Source organism: Montipora capricornis, chromosome 7 (genome assembly GCF_036669925.1).
Source record: "Montipora capricornis isolate CH-2021 chromosome 7, ASM3666992v2, whole genome shotgun sequence".
Lineage (NCBI taxonomy): Eukaryota > Metazoa > Cnidaria > Anthozoa > Scleractinia > Acroporidae > Montipora > Montipora capricornis.
This window is the reverse complement of record NC_090889.1, coordinates 47588583-47608582: the sequence shown is the minus strand read 5'-3', so window position 1 is coordinate 47608582 and position 20000 is coordinate 47588583. Positions and strand designations below refer to the sequence as shown.

Below are 20000 nucleotides of genomic sequence, written 5' to 3'. Positions count from 1 at the left end.
TGATCTTTGTCTCATTTTCTAGATATATTTATAGATGTTAAAAGTCGTAGGTTTGTCAAAGGTGCTATAAGGAAAGCATTGAAAACTTGGAGCCGCAGTCCCTAAGCAAAATTCACGCGATCCAGGGAAGATTTTGGTCTGTAAGTAGCATGTCAATCAGGGTTGTCATTTTCAACCAATAACTAAATGTAGGCGGGACTTATCTCGTCCAACTGTTTTACATTGGCAGTCGTCAATGCTAATACACTATAAACTGAATTTGGTTAGTCTTTGAAAAAGTTACTGATACAAGGAGCTACTCTGCGCGTGAATCAGTCACATTTTTTAATGTACATTTGAGAACCACAATCGATATTACAGGTTTTATGGCGGACGTTTTTATTTAAGTTCATCTGTGACAAATTTACTGCTGTCCTCTATGTGGTTGTCAGTGGATTAATTCCTCGCTTTTGTCTTTTTTCCTTTTTTGAATGAGCGTGGGCTTTCTTGTAAACAATAACGTTACCTACTATCTGGCAAATCATTGATGGTTTTTAATAACAGGGACGTTAGTAAACAACCACGGCTACGGCCATGAAAACTTCGCTTTAACGACATTTTTGCAGTGAAGTAAGACTTTTGTAATTTATGGGTCATTTTTAGAACTGTTTGAAGTTCATAAATTTGAGTCATTGCATATCTAGAGCTGTCTGAATTCATAACTTTCTTTATGAGCCACCTCTTGAACTGGTTGCAGTATATAGATTTACAAATACTGTACCATTTATAGAGCTGTTTGGATATTACAGTTAAATAACAGGTACGTAATTGCAAGTTAAGTGCGTAAAGGAATACATTGTACTTCATTTGGGATGATTATAAGATGTCAACCACTTTAACGACACAGTAAGCAGTATCTATTCATTTTTATGACCAAAACTAGTTTTTTTAAATAAATTGCAACCTTCATTACATTTTTATGTCATAGACTGCAGTGATTGGGGTATTTTATTTCATTTGTTCCTTAAGTGCTGCATCAGAAACATACTTTGAACGTTTATGCTATTTGTAAATTTTGTTTTTGGTAACAATTGTATCAAACCGTGATGAAAATTTCTTCTGAATATTCCATAATTTTTCCCACACCAAAAAGCAACCATGAAGGTCTACGAATGCCAAAGTTTGACAGTGAAACAACTGAGTGGTATGCATAACTGGCCATTTTCAGAACAGCATCTTTTTTACCCCTCTCTCTAGCGTTACCTTTCCTTATTGCAAGACTTCAACCTTGACCGTTTCATCCAGCTTCATCGTTTTTTTTTTTTTTGGCGGCGACTTGGGTTTTGTCGGTTTCGTGACTCGGTTTCGTTGTTTGAAGATTAAATTTTGTTCTTGTGATGCTTTGTCGCTTTTTTCTTTTTCTATTCTGACTTTCCTTGTACTATTTTTCCTCAGGGACTGGAATACCCGCCTCTTGAATTTGGCACTCAACCATTTGATCTAGAGGACCAGCCAGAGCAGCCACAATTCCGCTTTCCAACTCCAAGGCCAAAGTGATTGAAGACAAATCAAACATCTGACAAAAAAGATTCTGTTTCTTCTCCTCCCCCATCATCTTCTCAACAGGCATGAGTTCAGGTTGGTCATTAAAACCGAAATCAGAAGCTGTAAGAAAATCTAATGCTTTCTAGTCGACTTGAAACATATTTTCTGGTGTGAAGCTCATTATGTTTGAAAAAAGATAAGGAACGACAGTAATGTTACAAGGGGGTGAAAAACATTACTACATGTAGCCTTATTTATTTTATGACATACCACGATTATTTTAGTGTAGCTAGGATTTTATCCCCCACTAGAAGATTAATGATTCGACAGTTTTTAGACACCAACGACCCTAAACTTTTAAAAGATGTATACATGTATGAAAAATTATGTGAAATCTTCACCCTTGGAATGGAAGGTCATAAGAAATGTTACACCGAGAAATCTCTGAAGAGCATGATTAGACAAACAGGTTTGCTTTTTGGTTTGACCCCACATCGTTTACTTCATCTTCCAAACCAAATAACGATTCACTGTTTTCTACAATAAAAACTAGCCATGTCGGAGACTATGTAATTGTTTTGCTTTTACAGACAAACGTTGTCAATATTTAGGAACAATTTCCAGGTGCTTTTTTTAAGACTTGTCAGATATGATTGATATGACCTTGAATGACCAAGCTTTATCCATTTGAACCAATCGTAGCACAGAGAATGTGTCGTAAAAAGAACAGTTTCCTTCTAGGTGTTCAGAGTAGCTCTTTGCACACCCAATGTAAATGAGTAAGTGCTAAAAGGACAATAAATTTATAGTTAAACTCAGTTGACTTTATAGATTGAGGCTAAGTTTTCGTTAGCCTTTGTTTTACCCCTAGTAAATGGGGCAAGGTTTACAAAACATGGCACCTCCTGCAATGCGACAATTTTCTGAAGTAGATGAACATAGGACCAATTTTGAGTATAATTTTGACCTCTGAATTTTGTGAGTGTCAAGATGGAACCGACAGCGGAAAACCTAGATATCAAGATTATGCAACTGGACATTACAATGACAAAAACGAACGTTGTTTTGGACGCTGGGACGCGTGAAGTAATTGAGAGGCAGATTTTGACCCTGAAGTCTATCACTACAGAAATAGCACGCATGAGAATTGATGTGGAAGCAAAGAAACTTGCAGCAAAGGAAACAATGACTGACATAGAAAAGTGGAACGCTCTACTCGACGCAAAGTTGGGAGAAGCAGATAATGAAGTGTCTAAAGTACGGAAATGGTTCGATGAACGAGACAAGCAGGCAGAGGTAGTTGCTCAAGAAGAGAAGCTGAAATTCGAGGGAAAACTACACCAAACAAAAATGGAATTGCAAGCCCAGTTTCAAGCTACACTACAAAATCAACATCCACCCCCAGTTGCCAGGTGAATATGAAACTTGACGGCAACTTTATGGACTGGCCTAGATTCTGGGGACAGTTTACCAAAACTATCGATAAAACCAGCGTACTAGAAATTTTTGCTATCTTCAAGAACTGCTTGATGCGAGTGTGAAACGAACAGTGGAAGCGTTACACTTCACAGCCGAAAGATACAACAGAGCAAAAAGCATTTTACAAGAGAAGTTCGGAAAAGAGTGGGAGATAGTGAAAGCTTACACTAAAGAAATTCTAGGTCTCCCCTCAATACCAAGCACCAGTCCTAAGAAAATCGGCGAATTCACTGAGAAGTTAACATATTGCGTGCACGCCCTGCAGACGATGAATAAACTTGAACAAGTTAATGGAGCAGTGTCTATGACACTGGACAAATTGCCAGCAATTCGTGGGGATCTAGTCCGAAATGATCCAGGTTGGGAGAGCTGCGATTTTTCGAAACTCTCAAAAGCAATTTCGACTGTGGACTAGGAGGAACCCCGAACAAGAGCAGCCAGCTAAACGAAATCCACGCCTAACCAAGATGTACCATGCTCGCCGAGATGACAACAAACAGTGTGGTTGCGTGTATTGCGGTGAAAACCACAAAGCTGTGAAATGCAATAAAATTACCAATCTGTCAGATCAGCGACAAATTCTGCTCAATAAGAGTTTATGTTTCAATTGCGTATCTGGTAGCCATCGCGCGTCACACTGTCCCAGCAAATCGACCTGTCAACATTGTCGCAAGCGTCACCTTACGTTGCTTTGTGAAAGAATTGACCCGACAAGCAAACATGAACAACCTCATGGAGTTGCTCTAACAACAAATCAAAATGGAGAAGGTCTCTTTCCAGTTCTCATCATAGAAGTGAACGGCATCAAATGCAGGGCACTAATCGACTCTGGTGCTGGCAGTTCATACGTCTCTGCGAAATTGATAGCACTTCTTCGCATGAAACCCGCTGAGATCGAGACGAAGACAATTGACATGCTGTTGTCTTCGAGGCATGCCAGACTCTAAGTCTACGACCTTGAATTGAAATCGGTTGACCATCAATTCTCACTGTCAGTCAAAGCGACGAAAGTAAACAAGACAGAACTGCTGTCCATTGAGAATCCTAATTATCACGCGTTAATTGAAAGGTACGCACACTTGAATGGCATAAAAGTCCACGATGACAACACGAAAGCTTCTCTTTCGGTTCACTTTGTGCTTGGCAGCGGGGAGTACGCCAGAATAATAACAGAGACCAAGCCAAGAATCGGAAAAGAAAATGATCCAATCGCGGAACTCACAAAGTTTGGATGGTTTCTTATGTCCCCTGGAAAGGAGTTTGACAAGAACATCATGCTTTTAACCCAGACGAGTAAAAGTGACCATAAAAACTTGTGCAGATTAGACGTGACGTGACAGATCACAAACCAACCTCCCCTGGAAAGCTAACCATGCACCACTACCCCCAAACAAGGAAGGTACTTTAAAACGATTGAAGAACCTAAGCAAGAAACTTCAACGTAAAAGAATGACAGCCCAATATGACGCAATAATTCAAGAGCAGCTAACAGAGGGCGAAAAGGCGCCCCCTGTATCCCAGCCAGAGAAGGAGTTTTACATTCCGCATAAGACCGTGCTTCGCGAATCCGCCGAGACAACGAAACTGCGGATTGTTTATGACGCCTCAGCTCGAGCGACACCTGACGCACCATCGCTGAATGATTGTTTGTATCCAGGACCTGCATTAAAATAAACTCTAGGACGTACTTATCCAGCAGAGAACTTACCCAGTAGTCCTAGCAGGAGACCCACCGTTTTCATTGGCAAACTGATTTGAACACAGACATACAGACATACTGCTTCACAAGAGTGCTTTTTGTACTCGCCCCCTCACCCTTTTTACTAGGCGGGGTTCTTGAGTGCCATCTTGCGACCTGGGCTGTGAGATACCCAGAAAAAGTAGAGCGGCTGCGCCAAAGTTTCTATGCAGACGACCTGTTGACGAGAGTTGTTGTTCTCGTTCGATTCGTACGAGTCATACAGGTCGTAAAACAATGGTTTACGAGTCGTACAGTTGGTGAAGTGTATATACAAGTTCACGACTTGTGCCACTCGTACAACTCGTACGGGTCTTGAAACAATGGATTACGAGTCGTACAGTTTGTGAACTGCATATCATTGGGGGACTTAAAATGGATATACAAGTCCACGACTCGTACGGCTCGTGCGGCTCATACGGGTTGTGAAACAATGGCTTACGAGTCGTACAGTTTGTGAATTGCACATCATTAGAGGGACTTGGGGTGTATATACAAGTCCACGACCCGTACGAGTCGTGAAACAATGGTTTACGAGTCGTACAGATTGAGAACTGCATATCATTAGAGAGAATAGAATATCCATGGTCCATGTTGTGAAAGCTAAATAGCTCCAAAGCTAAGATTTTAAAAGAGTGCTTAGGCCTAATCACTGGAACACTGAAACAAGCGCTTGGGCTTAATCAGTAAACGAGTGCTATATTCATCACACTATCCCGGTAAAAAGTGTAGTTAACCGGACCGTAAAATGAAAGCTAAAATCCTAATCACTGAAACGAGCGCTTAGGCTTAATCAGTAAACAAGTGCTATATTCTTCGCATGATCTCGGTAAAAAGTTGAGTTAACCGAAGCATAAAATGATAGCTAAAATTTTAAAAGAGTGCTTAGGCCTAATCACTGAAACGTGCGCTTAGGCTTAATCAGTAAACGAGTGCTATATTCATCACACTATCTCGGTAAAAAGTGTAGTTAACCGAACCGTAAAGTGAAAGCTAAAATTTTAGCCTGCGTAGCAGGCGTCGAAAGGGGTAGGGGTAGGGGATAGGGAATAGGGAGGAAGGTGAAAGGGGGAGGGGGATTGGGGACGCCTGCTCTAAGAACCCCCTTTTGTTCATATCTGCGGACGCTGGCGTCTGCAAATTCCTGATTGGCTGAGCCGTATGAGTAACATATTGAAATGCGCGTTTCACATTTCAACAAAAAGTCGAGATGGCAGCCGTAGACGCGGATGTCGTAGAGAGTGCTTTGAGAGATGTGAATTTATCAAGTGGTACAGAAATTGTTTTAAAACCAGAGCAAGAATCAGCAGTAAGGGCTCTTTTAGCCGACAGAGATGTCCTGGCGGTTTTGCCAACCAGATACGGCAAGAGTTTAATTTACCAAATGTTTGTACGCGCGAAGAACTACGAGCTAAATGGTAATGCGGCGATTCTCATCATTTCACCACTGAAAAGTATTATCGACGACCAGTTGCAGGAGATGGAATTGTTGGGCTACCCAGCGAAAGATTTAGCCAATTTATCGAACGATGACATTCGCTGATGTAACTTCAAAATTGTGTTTGCAACCGCCGAAAAAGTCAAAGAGAAGCCCTTCCGAGCAATGTTGATGGACTCCAAATCGAAGTTACATAGAAACATCTCGGCTATTGTGGTGGACGAATCGCACACGGTCGATACATGGACAGGAAAAAGGTAGAAAGCTCTAACTTGTTTTCTTGTGTAGCACTGGAAATTTTACACAACTGTAATTCTTGTTCGCACCCTAGCATGAATCGATCTTTGAGATTGAATGGATGCGATTCAAGATTATCAGAGTAAAATCACATCTATCGCTTTGATCATAAGTTGCTTTTGTTTGATTATGACAAGTGCTTTATCGTTTCATTTTAGGAAGAACTCCAAGGGAACAGCTTTCAGAAAAGCTTATGGAGAACTTGCTGTTCTGAGATGTTTGTGCAAAGAAGGTTAGTTAATTTTAATTATCATCCCATATGTTTAAACCCTGAAAGTGGGGTAATTGACATTTTAGGTTGGAAATGATAATGAAAGTATTGGGAGGAAGACTATTGTAAAGTAATAGGTTCTATACTGTAGAAGCTTTGTCAAAACCATTGCAAATATATTTTTACTGTTTACTTATACATACACGTCCTTTGTTTCATGGTAACAGTACAGTGATTAATAATTATCATTCTCTTTACTTATTTAGGAACTCCCATTCTTGCTTTAACTGGGACAGCTGATGATACAACTAAGAGCACAATATGCAGGGAGCTGTCCTTACATGAAGATGTCCTTAACATCTTTATTAGTCCTCACAGACCAAACATCAGGATTTCTGTCACCAAAGTAAAGAAGGATGACATGGACAAACAAATTGATTGGCTCGTGGAGGAAGTGAAAGAGAAAGAAGACACAACACCCAAGACCATAATCTTTTGCAACACCCTTAAAGATATAGCAACTGTGGTCAACTTGCTATTCTTCAAGCTAGGTAAACATGCCACTGTGCCTGTTGGCTCATCAGACGTCAGGATGGCTTAGTGGTTATCAACAGTGCCTTCCACCTCTGCGACCCGGGTTCAACTCTCGGCCCCGAGATCGTATGTGGGCTGAGTTTTAGTCGATCTCAACCTGACTCCGAGGGTTTTTCTCCGGGTACTCCGGTTTTCCTCCCTCAGCAAAATCGACTCACAGCCTATTCCATCAGGCTGTGGTGCTGTGCTCCGAGGTCATATATGGGTCGTGCTCAGGGGCCGAGCGCCTAGCCGGCAGCACAGCTCCTTCGCTCCGATCTCGTTGAGCCGCGCCCTTAGCAATTCAGTCTCGGACTGCAAGTAAGGGTGTTTAGCATGTCACATATTTTGTCACGTATTACTATGAAAACTTCATTATTAAAATCTTCCATTCTGTCAGTTGGCCCAAAATGAAGGAGAAACTTCTAGCAGATTTTAGAAAGCAGTCAAAAAAAAGTATAATCGTAGCTAGTACTGCTCTCACTATGGGTGTAAACTTTGGTGATGTTAGGTACATCATTAACTGGGGTCCCGCACGAAATTTATTAGACCAGTTGCAGGAAGCTGGCCGAGCAGGACGTGATGGCATCAAGTCACACCTTATAATCACTTACTATGGTCAGCAACTGTCTCATTGTGAAGATGAAGTCAAAGACTTTGTAAAATGTGAGGGTTGTTATAGAGTAGCTTTGTACAAGAATTTTGACAGCGAAATCCAGCCTGTAAGTCCAGGACATGACTGCTGTTCTTACTGTGCTACAAAATGTTGCAATGAAGGCTGCACTGAGCTGGTACAATTTGAAAACCAGTCTCCCTTACCTGCATCATTACCCGCTCTCACTAGACCTGTCAGTGATGAAGACAAAGCTGACATCAGAGCAGCATTTACAGAATTGGTGCAAGTGAAGGATGATAATGCCTTTGGAGCTGCATCACAGCATGCCTTTTCCCAGGAACTTGTCAGAGACATAGAAGAAAATTGTTATCGCTTGTTTACCATTAAGGATGTTTTTGAATGCTTGCCCGTGTACTCACTGAATCACTGCATGAAAATTCTAGAAATAATCGAAGAAACGTTTGGAGATCTACCACACATGGATAACACTCATCGACTTGTTATTTCTGAAATTCCTGACTTTTTTGATCTGTTACCATGGGAACCAGAAAATTTTGAAAGATACTTTGATGAAGCTGATGACGACCTTGAGAAAATGGACATCTTATGATAATTATAAGTCTACAAAATGTATGTACACATCTCATGTCATGGTTTATTACCTTTTATTATTTAAAGACACGTCTCTTCTCTGACATTAATTTAAAAATAAGGCAGTTTATTTCTTAGAGTAAAGAGAAATCAGCAAGGACTGCCAAGCTGAGTACATGTTTAATAAATTTGAAAGTGAAAAATAATTGTTATTGCAGCCAGATCAATAATCATGTCCTGGACAGTAACTTTTTACTAATTACAACAATAAGCCTTGTTTCTGGCATTAATTAATTAAAATATAGCTGTTTTTCCTTTCCTTTAATTGAAAAGATATGTCAAGCAGAATTCTTGTTTATATTTCTGCTGTTGTGAAAATGGCTTTATTTGTTTACATTATGATCCGCTGTTGTGTAAATACAATATGCAGGATAAATTTGAATGATACTATGTTGAGCTTACTCATTTACCCTTCATGAACTAATAAGGTTTCATTTTTTGAAGCAGTGACCCGGGCACTTGAGACGACTTTACTTCAAAATTATTTATAATTATTTTCACTTGTCCTGGTGAACCTATCAAACAGTGAGCCAATGACAAACCAGCAAGGAACCTGGAGCAGACTCAAATGACAAGAAATTTTATCATTTTTAAAAAAAAATAATATTAGACCGCATGTGTTCTACTGGATTAAGTATACATAATGACAATTGGTATATCCCACACCAAAGCAAAAATTCAATTGGAGACATAGTGCATGACATGATCCATGGTTGGAACTCAAAATGGGAAAAGCTGGGACGGTTACCTTTCACTTTGAGGTTTTACATAACAAAGTGGGTGCAGATTTTTATCTCAGTCTTTTATTATGGGCCTTTATTATATGGCTCTGTCTCACAAGGACTGGGAACTACCAAATTGACGAATTTGATTGGCTAAAATCGATATTGACCGCGGTCTAGATTTTCCCATCTAGACCGGCATCTAGACCGGTTATGTTTTGCGGTGAAAAGATGCATACTAAAATGCAAAAATATTGAGTATTTTCTTCTAGCAATATTTCTTTATGGAATTGCCAAACAGCATGATGACAAAAGAGGGGATGACGAGCAAACTTTGACAGAATTAAGTTCAGGTCTTCGTCACTCATCGCCGTTCGCAAGCAAAATGTCAGTTAGTACAAACCAGTTACATTAAACGAATTAATTCTTGTTTGGCCATATAATAAACATCTTATTAACCGAGCTAGGTCGGTCTGTATGGGAGAATCTTGACCTCGGTCGCTGGTACAGACCTCACTGCGTTCGGTCTGTACTGGCGACCTCAGTCAAGATTCTCCCATACAGACCTCCCGCTCGGTTAATAAGAACTAAATACAACATTCATTTCAATTTAAAACATACCAAAAAGAATTGTAAAATTTAATATTCAAACAAGCATTGGAAAAAAGAGTCGTTTGTTGACATTCCCTTTGATCACCAGTGGCATACCCTTTTTACATGTTAGAGTAACCTAGTCCCTTTGGATCACTCATTGTGCTCATAGATTGACTCCCATTTCTTTAGAAGATCACTTAACCACTTGTGAAGATCTCGGTAATCAAGCTTATGTAGCAAATTGGAGGAAAACTTGAAAACAAAGACCTCTTTGTCCATGAGGTCAGATGTGATTTGCTGAACTGCATCCTCTGGCCTTCCCTGAGCTGTCTGCTTGGAACCTCGAGACAATTTACAGTCAACATCAACAGATGTCATCAGTAATTCAAGAAGCTCTGAGCAACGTGCCAAGCGCTGTGCACTGTTCTCAGTCAAGTTTGCTCCCAACCCTCTCCATACACCTTTTACGACTTTATTACGATGCTCTAACTCAAGATCAAATGGAATATTTCAATCTATGTCACCGTGCTTATTAAAAAAACGATTCAATTTCAATTGGCACGCTTCAGACTTTGACAAAAGAGAAACTACTTTCACAAGGTATAACAAGACTACATAGGCATATTTGTGGTGGCCACCAGCTTTGTAAGACAAGAGAGCGAGCTTATAAAGGTCAAATAGCCTATCACCATCCCCCTCTTTAATAGCATCATTGAATTCTATAAGTATGAGCCCAAAAGCAAGTTTCCCTCTGTGATAATTGTACAGATAATCGTGTGGGGGAAACTCGTCACATATGTCTGCAGTAACAGTTTCGTTCTGCCCAGGGTGAGTTTGTCTTTTATGTCTGCAATCAACAACAACGAAAAGCCAAATATTACAAGAGTCAACTATATTAGTTAAATGTATTATAAAATTAAAGATTCTTTCTGGGAGGCAATTTGTTTAATCTAAAGCCAAAGCCAATGATGTGAATGCAAGTGGGTGGGGTGGGGGGTACATGCCAGGGCATGTTCCATATGGCATGAGGAAATTTGAGAATTAGCTAACTTGGGGGATTCAGTTTAATAAACCAGGTAACACAATACAACAGGTAAAACATAATGAATAATGGGGCAAAAGCATCCCCCTACTCCCTTTTGAGGCCCTGAATTATGACGGGTAATAATACTAAGTTAATTGTTTTCCCTTTTATTACCCTCAATCCTATTAACAACCAAGCAATAAACCTGTTTCTTGTTGCCTTGGTCCTGAACACATAACCACAGTTTGCTCTGCACTTGAAGTACCCGAATGAATCTCTTTCCTCTGTACTGGACTCAGCACGAAGGCCATGGGCATCTATTTCATGTCTGTTAAGAAAATTAGACAAGATTGAGCTGATAATAAGTCAACGGACTTGATATCCCTAAAACCTTAAAGACATATTTTCTGATGCACAATTGTGTTTGTTTGTTACACAAGCTATACAATTTTCACCATTCTTTTTACTTCTGTTGTTGTTATGGTACCATTTTATGTCTGGTAAAACAGATATATTATCATATAATGAATAAAAAACAAATAGCAATATTATTAGAGAATTAAAAAAAAAAGTAGCTCCCATCGGTCATATTCACCTACTTTCTCAGAGATTCATGATTTTTTTTTATAGCATATACATGTTAATAGCAAAAACTTACTTGACTCTGCCTGAGTGATAGACATAGGTCTGCTGGCAGTTTGGTTCCCGACATTTGAATGGTTGCTGGCTTGCTTTATGTAGTTCTCTGGTCTGCACGACCAGAACTGTCACCTCGTGAGTGCTAACCACAAATTTATCGATGTACTTGGAACAAAGGTCCATCAACCACTTATGCCTTAAGGACTTATCTTCCTTCGAACTTGGGATGTCAATGCTGGGAACATCTGTCACACAATAATTACAAGCAGCTGAATAAGATTTAGAAACAGAGATTTTTTAAAATAGAATGAAGGTGGTAATATTGCAAAGGTTTTTTCTCACGGGTCATTACACTCGTAAAAAAAAGGTAAAGTCTCCGCTTACGAGCCAGAAGGCTCATCAGGCCGGCGCTTATCTCCGGTTTCATTAGCATGAAGCGACTAGGAGTATTTATACTCCCCCCTGGATGGGATGCTAGTCCATCGCAGGGTTACCCCCAGCTTTACGCCGGTACCCATTTATACACCTGGGTGGAGAGAGGCACCGTGAGAGTAAAGTGTCTTGCCCAAGAACACAACACAATGTCCCCTGCCAGGCCCCGAACCCGGACCACTCGATCCGGAGTCGAGCGCACTAACCATGAGGCCACCACGCCTCCCATACTATATTAAATTCAAGGATTAAGGCAGGTGACTTTGCAAAAAAGTGACTGAAAGGGGATTAGGGGAAGTAAGTTGATTGTGTGGTTCCAGGAAATATCCATACCCCCACCACGGAAGACAATTGGAAATTCCGAGGGAGAGGGGGGTTAAAGGGCAGTAATTTCCAAGGGGTAGGGGGGTTTCGCGGGAAACTAAACCAAAGGGTCACGAACCACATACAAAACATTGAAAGCAACATACGATCTATCTGAAGCACAAAACACACTATCGGACAATGTTTTGAAACAAAAGTCAGTTTTGAGATAAAGTTAATACTATTAGCTTCAATGTTTCCGTTTTTCTTTGAGTTAGCTAGTGCTACAATCTCCCGAAGCTAAGAACAATGTGTCTTTCATTTGGGACGGATTCAAAACATTTAAAATGGCGGTCTCAACTGGAGTCTCGTCTCCAGACTTCCACGTTTGTCTCTTTTTTGTCCAACCAACACTTCCGTTCACTTGAGTATCACTTTTCGCTACCTTCACATGCAGTAAACACATTTTTGATAGGATTTATGTTTCACTGGGGGTAGTAACTCATTGAAAATGCGATAAGACGCAAGTTCCCACCATCTCAACGCTTGTGTGCAACAACACTTTCTTTTTTGTGGGTGACATTGAGATCACGGACAGGAACCGGGAGTCAAGTTTTCTCTTCTTTGAGTAAACGCAATATTTGTTGCGGCCTCGGGAAACGATTGTTGAGGTTCAGTTCGTTATGTCAAACTGGAAATTCTAAAACAGGAGTTTGACTACTCATTGGAGGAAGTAAATCGCGCCAAAAACGATAACAGTCGCCCTCTCGCTTCCATCCGTGGCTCAAAGGCAAGCAACAGTGAGGCTGTGTGTCATTTACCGGCGAGAAGGACTGCTGGAGAGTCAGTAAATTTGAAGACTGCACATAAATCGCCATATCTAAGTTTACAAATATGATGGATTATTTTGGCGTCAATAATATTCTTCGTAAAACAATCGCCTTTGTGACGACGTTCACGAAACCTACCGCGTCAACATGTGTGGTCCCTAAATATTAAAGAATCAACCTGAAGAAACTGACAAAATGTGTAGACAAAGGAACCTTGTAAGTTTCTGTTTTATTTACTATGGTTTGCGAAGTTGTTTAAGCAAGTGAAATGTTCTCATCGAAGTTCGCACAAAAACGTGAAACAGTCGACGTGCAACCCAAATGTTTAAGCTTTGCAAAGTTGATAGCGCACAAGCTGAAAGTTTAGCTGGATAATGAGCTTAACAAAGCGTTATATTTTTCTAAAAGTTAACCTTAATGTTTACACTGTTGTAATAAAATTCTACTGCAATTACGTAACTAATTCACTTTCGTTTTTATAAGTAAAAAATTCTGGAAATTCCTGAGGGGAGGTAGGGTCATCAAAGACCCCCCTGGAACGGAAAATCCTGGGGGGAGGGGGGTGCAAATCAAAAAGTCTTCCGTGGTGGGGGCATGGATATTTTCTGGAACCACACATTGCATTTTTAATCTTACCATCTGGTTTCGTCATTCCAAGCATAACCATAGAGGAAGCACATATATGTCCTTCGATTTCACGCTGGTGGAATTCTTTGTACTCATTATAGTGGTTATGGACACCTTTTGTAGCATTTGATTTACCAGTACGGTTCATACTTGCTCGACTTGTCCCAACTTCAGGCACCGATGAGTTATCTACAAACATTGCATACTCCAGCTAAAAATATGATTAAAATGGAGACTTAAAAGAGTTAGCAAACAATGCGAGCCAGCAAACCATGCAAAAGAAAAACAGAAAAAAATTGAAAAAGCAGTAATGTGAAAAAATCCGAAAGCTAACCTCGGTTAATGAGTGTTTAATGCCAAAAAGTGCCCTAATTCATCAACTTCATCGTGACGTATGATTTGTTCTTGAAATATTTGATAGCCTGCATGGCAGGCACAAAAAGGGGAGGGGCGGGGGGAAAAGGGAAAAAATGCAATGATATTTAGTAAAGTCTTTTGTTTCATGGCAAGAAAAAAAGAAATATTGTATTGCAGTTAAGATGATCAACGAAAACATCCTGAAAGTTCTTGAATGTCTTTCGTAGTGTGGTTTGTAAAGATTGATCACATATCGATCGGCTGTTCAGTTTTGTAAACAACTGCAGTCACTTTGACTGCACTTTGATGATCAGTCCATGTATTTTGGAAATACATAGTTCAGTAGTTGTGTCCGTTTCAATTCTCTAAAAATTCGCCCTTTGTAATGTGTTTTTATTCATCTTTCTCGGCAGAGAAGACTCGACAAAACATATGCAATTTCAATCCTTTGGTTGTGAGGACAAACTGTTGTCAACAATGCAAAGCCTGTAAATATAAAAGTGTTATCTTGTAGCGTCACAGCGGCAAAAATGATTCCCGGGTCTACATTTGTATAACCCAGAAGTGTTTATTGACATGATGTCTTATACGTATGAAGAGCTTACTTACCAATTTTCAGGATAACTTTTAACTTTTTGGCAGGCGACGGGCAAGTCACCACAGTGAAAAAAACATCAATGATTCCATTTCCATTTGATGAGAAACTTTGAATTCAGCGGTAAAAGACTTCGCAGCCGACAACTGTGAGCTTTGAATTAACATACAATTTGTCGTTATGGTGATGAGTAAAGAATCTCAACGTCGTGCAGAGCCTGGGTTCTGGTACAAGTGTAAAGATGCCGTTACACTGTGAAATGTTTCGTGCAACTTTTCTCGCAATGTTTTGTTGGCATTGTGGCAAGTCAAGTTGCACAAAACATTTCACAGTGTAACATACCCTGCAAAGTTTGAAAGAAAAGCACTTAACAGGGTGAGATGTTGCTTTCTATCCCGTACATTCTGGTGTTGTGCTCGCTGGTAATACCCACAGAAACTAAACCAAAACAACAAATTTTCGCTCGAAAATTCGAAGGAAAATTCGGGAAGAGCGAATTTTCGCTCGGTATATCGGAACAAATTATCAGTGAATGCGAATTTTCGCTCGAAATTTCGGAACGAATTATCGGTCAAAGCGAATTTTCGCTCGAAAATTCGCGTCAACTACAACAATAGGCATTGCGAAAATTCGACGAATTTTCTGCGAACTTTCGCGCTGGACAAAAATTCGCCATTTTTCGTCGAAAAGCCCCGAAATTCGCGCATTTCGTCGAATTACGTTCTCATTACTTTTTCACAATACTGTATATGTCTAATGGCATTAAATTAAGAGGTTTAGGCTAAAGTGTATTCACTTGATGGGTGCAAAACAAAACAAAAAAAAAAGAACGAAAACGAGTCGGTCTCATCAATGTAAGTTACCAGTAACACCTCACGCAGACTTCCTCTTGACTGAGAGCATGACAATATTATCACGCCACCTTCCTCATAGGGTGTTGTGGATGAAATTCCACGTTGACTTATAATTTTTTAAACGCTTTTCAAAGAACAAAGTTTTGTTTTAAAATCTCGGATAGAAGTTCATTAGGTCATGCGTGACATAAGACAGTAAATTATATTAAACTAGCTGTGTTATCAAACAAAACCACTCACTTGTAGCTCGGCCACTCCTTGCCACAAAGCACTACAATGGTTTCCTCCAGTACTTCACTGTTAAGAGATGTATAATTCAACCTTTGTTTGACGTTGTCGAGAAGATTATTGCATATTCCATACACAGTTCGTCAAACTTGACGCGCCAGTTGCTGGATTGTAGGAAAGGGCCAGTACCGACAGTTCGTCGCCAACCGCATGCATAAAATAAGACAACACCCAGGGATTCAGTGGAGATATGTACCCACAGTTGATAATCCGGCAGATTTAGCTAGTAGAGGAGGCATGGTAACCAATGCAGAGCTCTGGTGGAATGGGCCGTCGTGGCTGCAAGACCCTGAAGCCTGGCCAGAGAACCCAGCCACTGAGAAAACGAAAACTTCAGAAGAAGAGGCAAAAATTATCAAAGAAGTGTCCTCACCCTAGCAAAGGACACAGGGAAATACGTGAAGAACAGGTTCGACACCGTCCTCGAGTGCCATGACTTACATAAAGCTCTACGCATTCAAGCTTGGGTGCGACGCTTCTGTACCCACAACAAGTGCAAGGGTCCATTGACTTGTGACGAGTTACAAGAAGAGAAGGCGTGGTGGCAAAACCCTGACTTCGAACAGACCAGACAGGCGCTCAACCTTGCTCTAAATGCTGACGGTGTACTCGAATGCCATAGAAGAATTCAACGAAAGTTTCCAGTGTATCTGCCAGCAGATGCCTTGTTTACACGAAAACTAGACCACTCCCCACAGATCGCACAATTGGTGGAGCAGCATTTGAAGTTATAGGCGCAGATTTTGCAAGACCACTCAAATATAAGCAGCGTAAGAAAAGCGAAGTCAAAGCCTATCTAGCAATATTCTCCTGCAAGACCACTCAAATATAAGCAGCGTAAGAAAAGCGAAGGCAAAGCCTATCTAGCAATATTCTCCTGTAGCCTACCTAGGGGAGTTTAGCTAGAGTTATTGTCCAGCATGGAGACAAGCCATTTCATAACTTGTTTCAAGCGCCTTATCACTCGCCGCGGGAGACCGAGAGTCATCTACTCGGACAATGAAGACACCTTCATTAAGGCAGGAAAGTGGTTCCGTCAATTGCGAGAAGACGAACGTCTCCAAGGTCTTCTGGATGTATATGACATCTCTTGGAAGTTTAACTTGAGGCGCGCTCCCTGGTGGGCGGGATGGGGGGGAGGTGGGGTTCAGTTCGAGTGGTTAATTGGCGTTGTGAAATCAGTCATGTATAAAGTTATTGGGGGAGGCGTACTGAGCTGGACCGAGCTGAGCGAAGTGCTTCTTGATGTAGAGACAGATAAATCGACGCCTGTTAAGTTACCTTGAAGATGATGTAGACATGCCACTTCTCTCACTTTCTATATTCCTGTTGCAGTGCACTAATCACCTACCAGAAAAGGAAGCGTGGAGATTCAAAGAAGTGGACTTACACAAGCGTGTCAAATATCTCAAAGCGTGTAAAGACAGCCTTTGGAGATGATGGCAAAAGGAGTATTTGATGTCACTGAGAGAACGTCACAACATGACACACAAAACAGCAAAGTTCCAACCAAAGATCGGGGACGTCGTGATTGTGAAGAGTGAGAACAAAAACCGTGGACATTGGCCACTGGTGATGGTGAACGAAATCTTCCCTGGGAAGGACAAAACGTTCGCGCAGTCCAACTTAAGACAGCCAACGGAATTATAGAAAGGCCAGTTCAGCACCCGTACCCTCTTGAGCTGACCTGCGACAGAGTACGTGACAAGTGTACAAACACAGCCACAACTTCTTTAAACCCGAGTGCACCAGTATTCAGGCCGAGACCAGTGCGGGATGCTTCAGTTGCTGCGAGAGCCTGAATCAAGGACCCAACTGAGGACAATTTTAAAACTGAACTTGATTAAGACGAAGCATTGATAGCAAACTGTTGAGTTATATAATTTTTATTGCCCTATAGTTGTCAAGTCTCCTTTAGTCATGCAGCTTCGTTCACAATCTGCATGGGGAAGGTTGGAGACTATGTTATTGTTTTGCTTTTACAGACAAACGTTGTCAATATTTAGGGACAATTTCCACATGTTTTTTTGTAACACTTGTCAGATATGATTGACATGACCTTGAATGAGCAAGCTTTATCCGTTTGAACCAATCGTAGCGCAGAGAATCTGTTGTAAAAAAAAAAATAGTTTCCTTCTAGGTGTTCAGAGTAGCTCTTTGCACACCCGATGTAAATGAGTGAATGCTAAAAGGGCAATAAATTTGTAGTTAAACACAGTTGACTTTGTAGCTTGAGGCTAAGTTTCGTTAGCCTTTGTTTTACCCCTAGTAAACGGGGCAAGGTTTACAAAAGCCACTAGCTCACCTTATAACAAAATGGAAGGTGAGAATTTTCATGCATTTGGTGCCAAGTTCAACAAAATGTAAAGGTGTATGGAGTGCCTCCCTTGTCTCCCGCACCGACTCTCCAACAAACTTTGCGTGGAATAAATCACTATGACCGACTCCCTGACACACTCCCTGGACTATTCATCAGAAAGACAGATTATACAGCACAAAACTTGGAGCATATAATCACCACCATAGCTCACTGGCAACATTGGGACCTTATCCTCTGGGCAAAGCCCTTGCGATTAATGGTCTCCTCACTTCTACCCTGTGGTACCATGCCACCAGTGTACTTTTCCTCACACTCATCTGGACAATTTAAGGTGGCTCAAACCAGTTTCAAAACGTTCTTATTAGAAGGATTGATACTACAACACTTTATCACTTAACAGCCATGTTATGGTACCATATCAAACACCAATTATTGCTGAAAAAGATTTGGTCATTCTTGTGATGACAAAAGTTACTGTTGCAAAAGGAAACCCCTGAAAAAACCCCATATTTTGGCTTTAGCTGCTCCTATCTCAAAACGATCCCTGTGATCCCCATTTTTAATTTCTGAAATGTAATCAGCATGCCAGAATGAAACTTTCTGCAAAGTTAAAAAAAAAGTCTGTGGCGTGGACTCAGAGCCAGCTTAAACAATTGAAAATTTAAGCTAGCTCTGAATCCACTTCACAGACGTTCTTTAAACTTTGCAGAGAGTTTCATCTTGGTCTGCTGATCACTTTGTGCAATAAAAAATTGGGGTCACCCAGTTCAAAAGCCAAGCCAAACAAGGTCTCTTCCAAGAGTTGAAACCGATTTGAGCCACCTTAAGCAATTGTCTCTTATAGACACCTGAAAAATTCAGGTGGATCCAACAGGATTTGAACCCATTGACGTCTGTGTTTCCTCCACAATGCTCTAACTACTGTGGTATTAAGCCACTCCAATGGGAGCATGTTTTACTATGTTCTTGAAGGCCAATTTAGAGCTACAACTGCTTTTTGATCCACCTAAACCACAACCAATGCACTATAACACATAAAGGAGTATGCATAGATTTGTTTAAGTAAAGTGTGGCAGCTGCTTAATTTAATATTCTCTTGGCATCAATGTTGCATCTACCAAACGCCAAAATATCACATATTCAGTAGCCTTAATAGCGAATTAACTTCTCATGGCTTGCATACATTTAAACTGTTCTCAGGTACGAATAAGACCAAATAAAAAGTAGACTTTAAGGAATAATCACAACTTGGATAAAATTCTCTGCTTTCCATTGTAACTAGTGGTATTTTGTACTATTTCGTGTTTGCTTCCTGTTTGTATAAGTAAATCTATAATACATGTATATAGTGGCTTTGCTAACATTCTTTAACATCTTTTGATGAGCATCAGAGCCTCTATTCAACAATAGTAACCAAGGCCTGTATTTGGTGCTGGGTTAAAAGTGTTAATTCACATTCTACCTTACAGGCTTACGAGACTCATTATTGTATGATTTTGCGGGAAATTAGCCACCAAATTTTAAAAGCCATACTGCGATTGGGCAGTTCCAGAAATGGCATGTCCGGCTCTATTCAGCAGACATTGTGCAGACATTGTGGGACAATAGTTGTTCCAGCGTTCTAATTTATTTATTTAATCAATTTGCCAACAAAGGCAGGTGACAACATAATAGAACATTAAGTCCCCTGCAAGGTGTATCACCCACCCAACCCAACCCAACCCAACCCACACAATGAACATGAAAACTAACTACTCCAATGCCTCCCTGCTGGTAATTTCCAAAAACAAAAGATCAGAAGATCAGAACATCTAACTAAATTATTAATCCCAAGACATTTACAGCAGACAAGTTTGAAAGTACGAGTGTCATTAGCATCGAATACAAC

General features: G+C 40.5%; 2 protein-coding genes across 2 annotated transcripts; both read left to right on the top strand.

Moving 5' to 3' along the window:
- Positions 1-5951: 5951 nt before the first annotated feature.
- LOC138056138 (ATP-dependent DNA helicase RecQ-like) lies at positions 5952-7288 on the top strand. Its single transcript, XM_068901970.1, has 3 exons — positions 5952-6229; positions 6635-6708; positions 6954-7288. Exons 1-3 carry the CDS (start codon positions 5952-5954, stop codon positions 7286-7288), a joined length of 687 nt encoding a protein of 228 aa, XP_068758071.1.
- A 382-nt stretch (positions 7289-7670) lies between these two features.
- Positions 7671-8486, top strand: LOC138056137 (uncharacterized). The gene has a single exon (XM_068901969.1). The coding sequence runs from the start codon at positions 7671-7673 to the stop codon at positions 8484-8486; it is 816 nt and encodes a 271-aa protein (XP_068758070.1).
- The last annotated feature ends 11514 nt before the right edge of the window (positions 8487-20000 follow it).

Excerpts from the sequence above, each read along its gene's own strand:
- LOC138056137 (XM_068901969.1), top strand. The coding sequence starts at position 7,671 with ATGAAGGAGAAACTTCTAGCAGATTTTAGAAAGCAGTCAAAAAAAAGT.
- LOC138056138 (XM_068901970.1), top strand. The coding sequence starts at position 5,952 with ATGGCAGCCGTAGACGCGGATGTCGTAGAGAGTGCTTTGAGAGATGTG. Across the intron at positions 6,230-6,634 it reads CAGTTGCAGGAGATGGAATT|GAAGAACTCCAAGGGAACAG; the intron begins GTTGGGCTACCC and ends GTTTCATTTTAG. Across the intron at positions 6,709-6,953 it reads GAGATGTTTGTGCAAAGAAG|GAACTCCCATTCTTGCTTTA; the intron begins GTTAGTTAATTT and ends TTACTTATTTAG.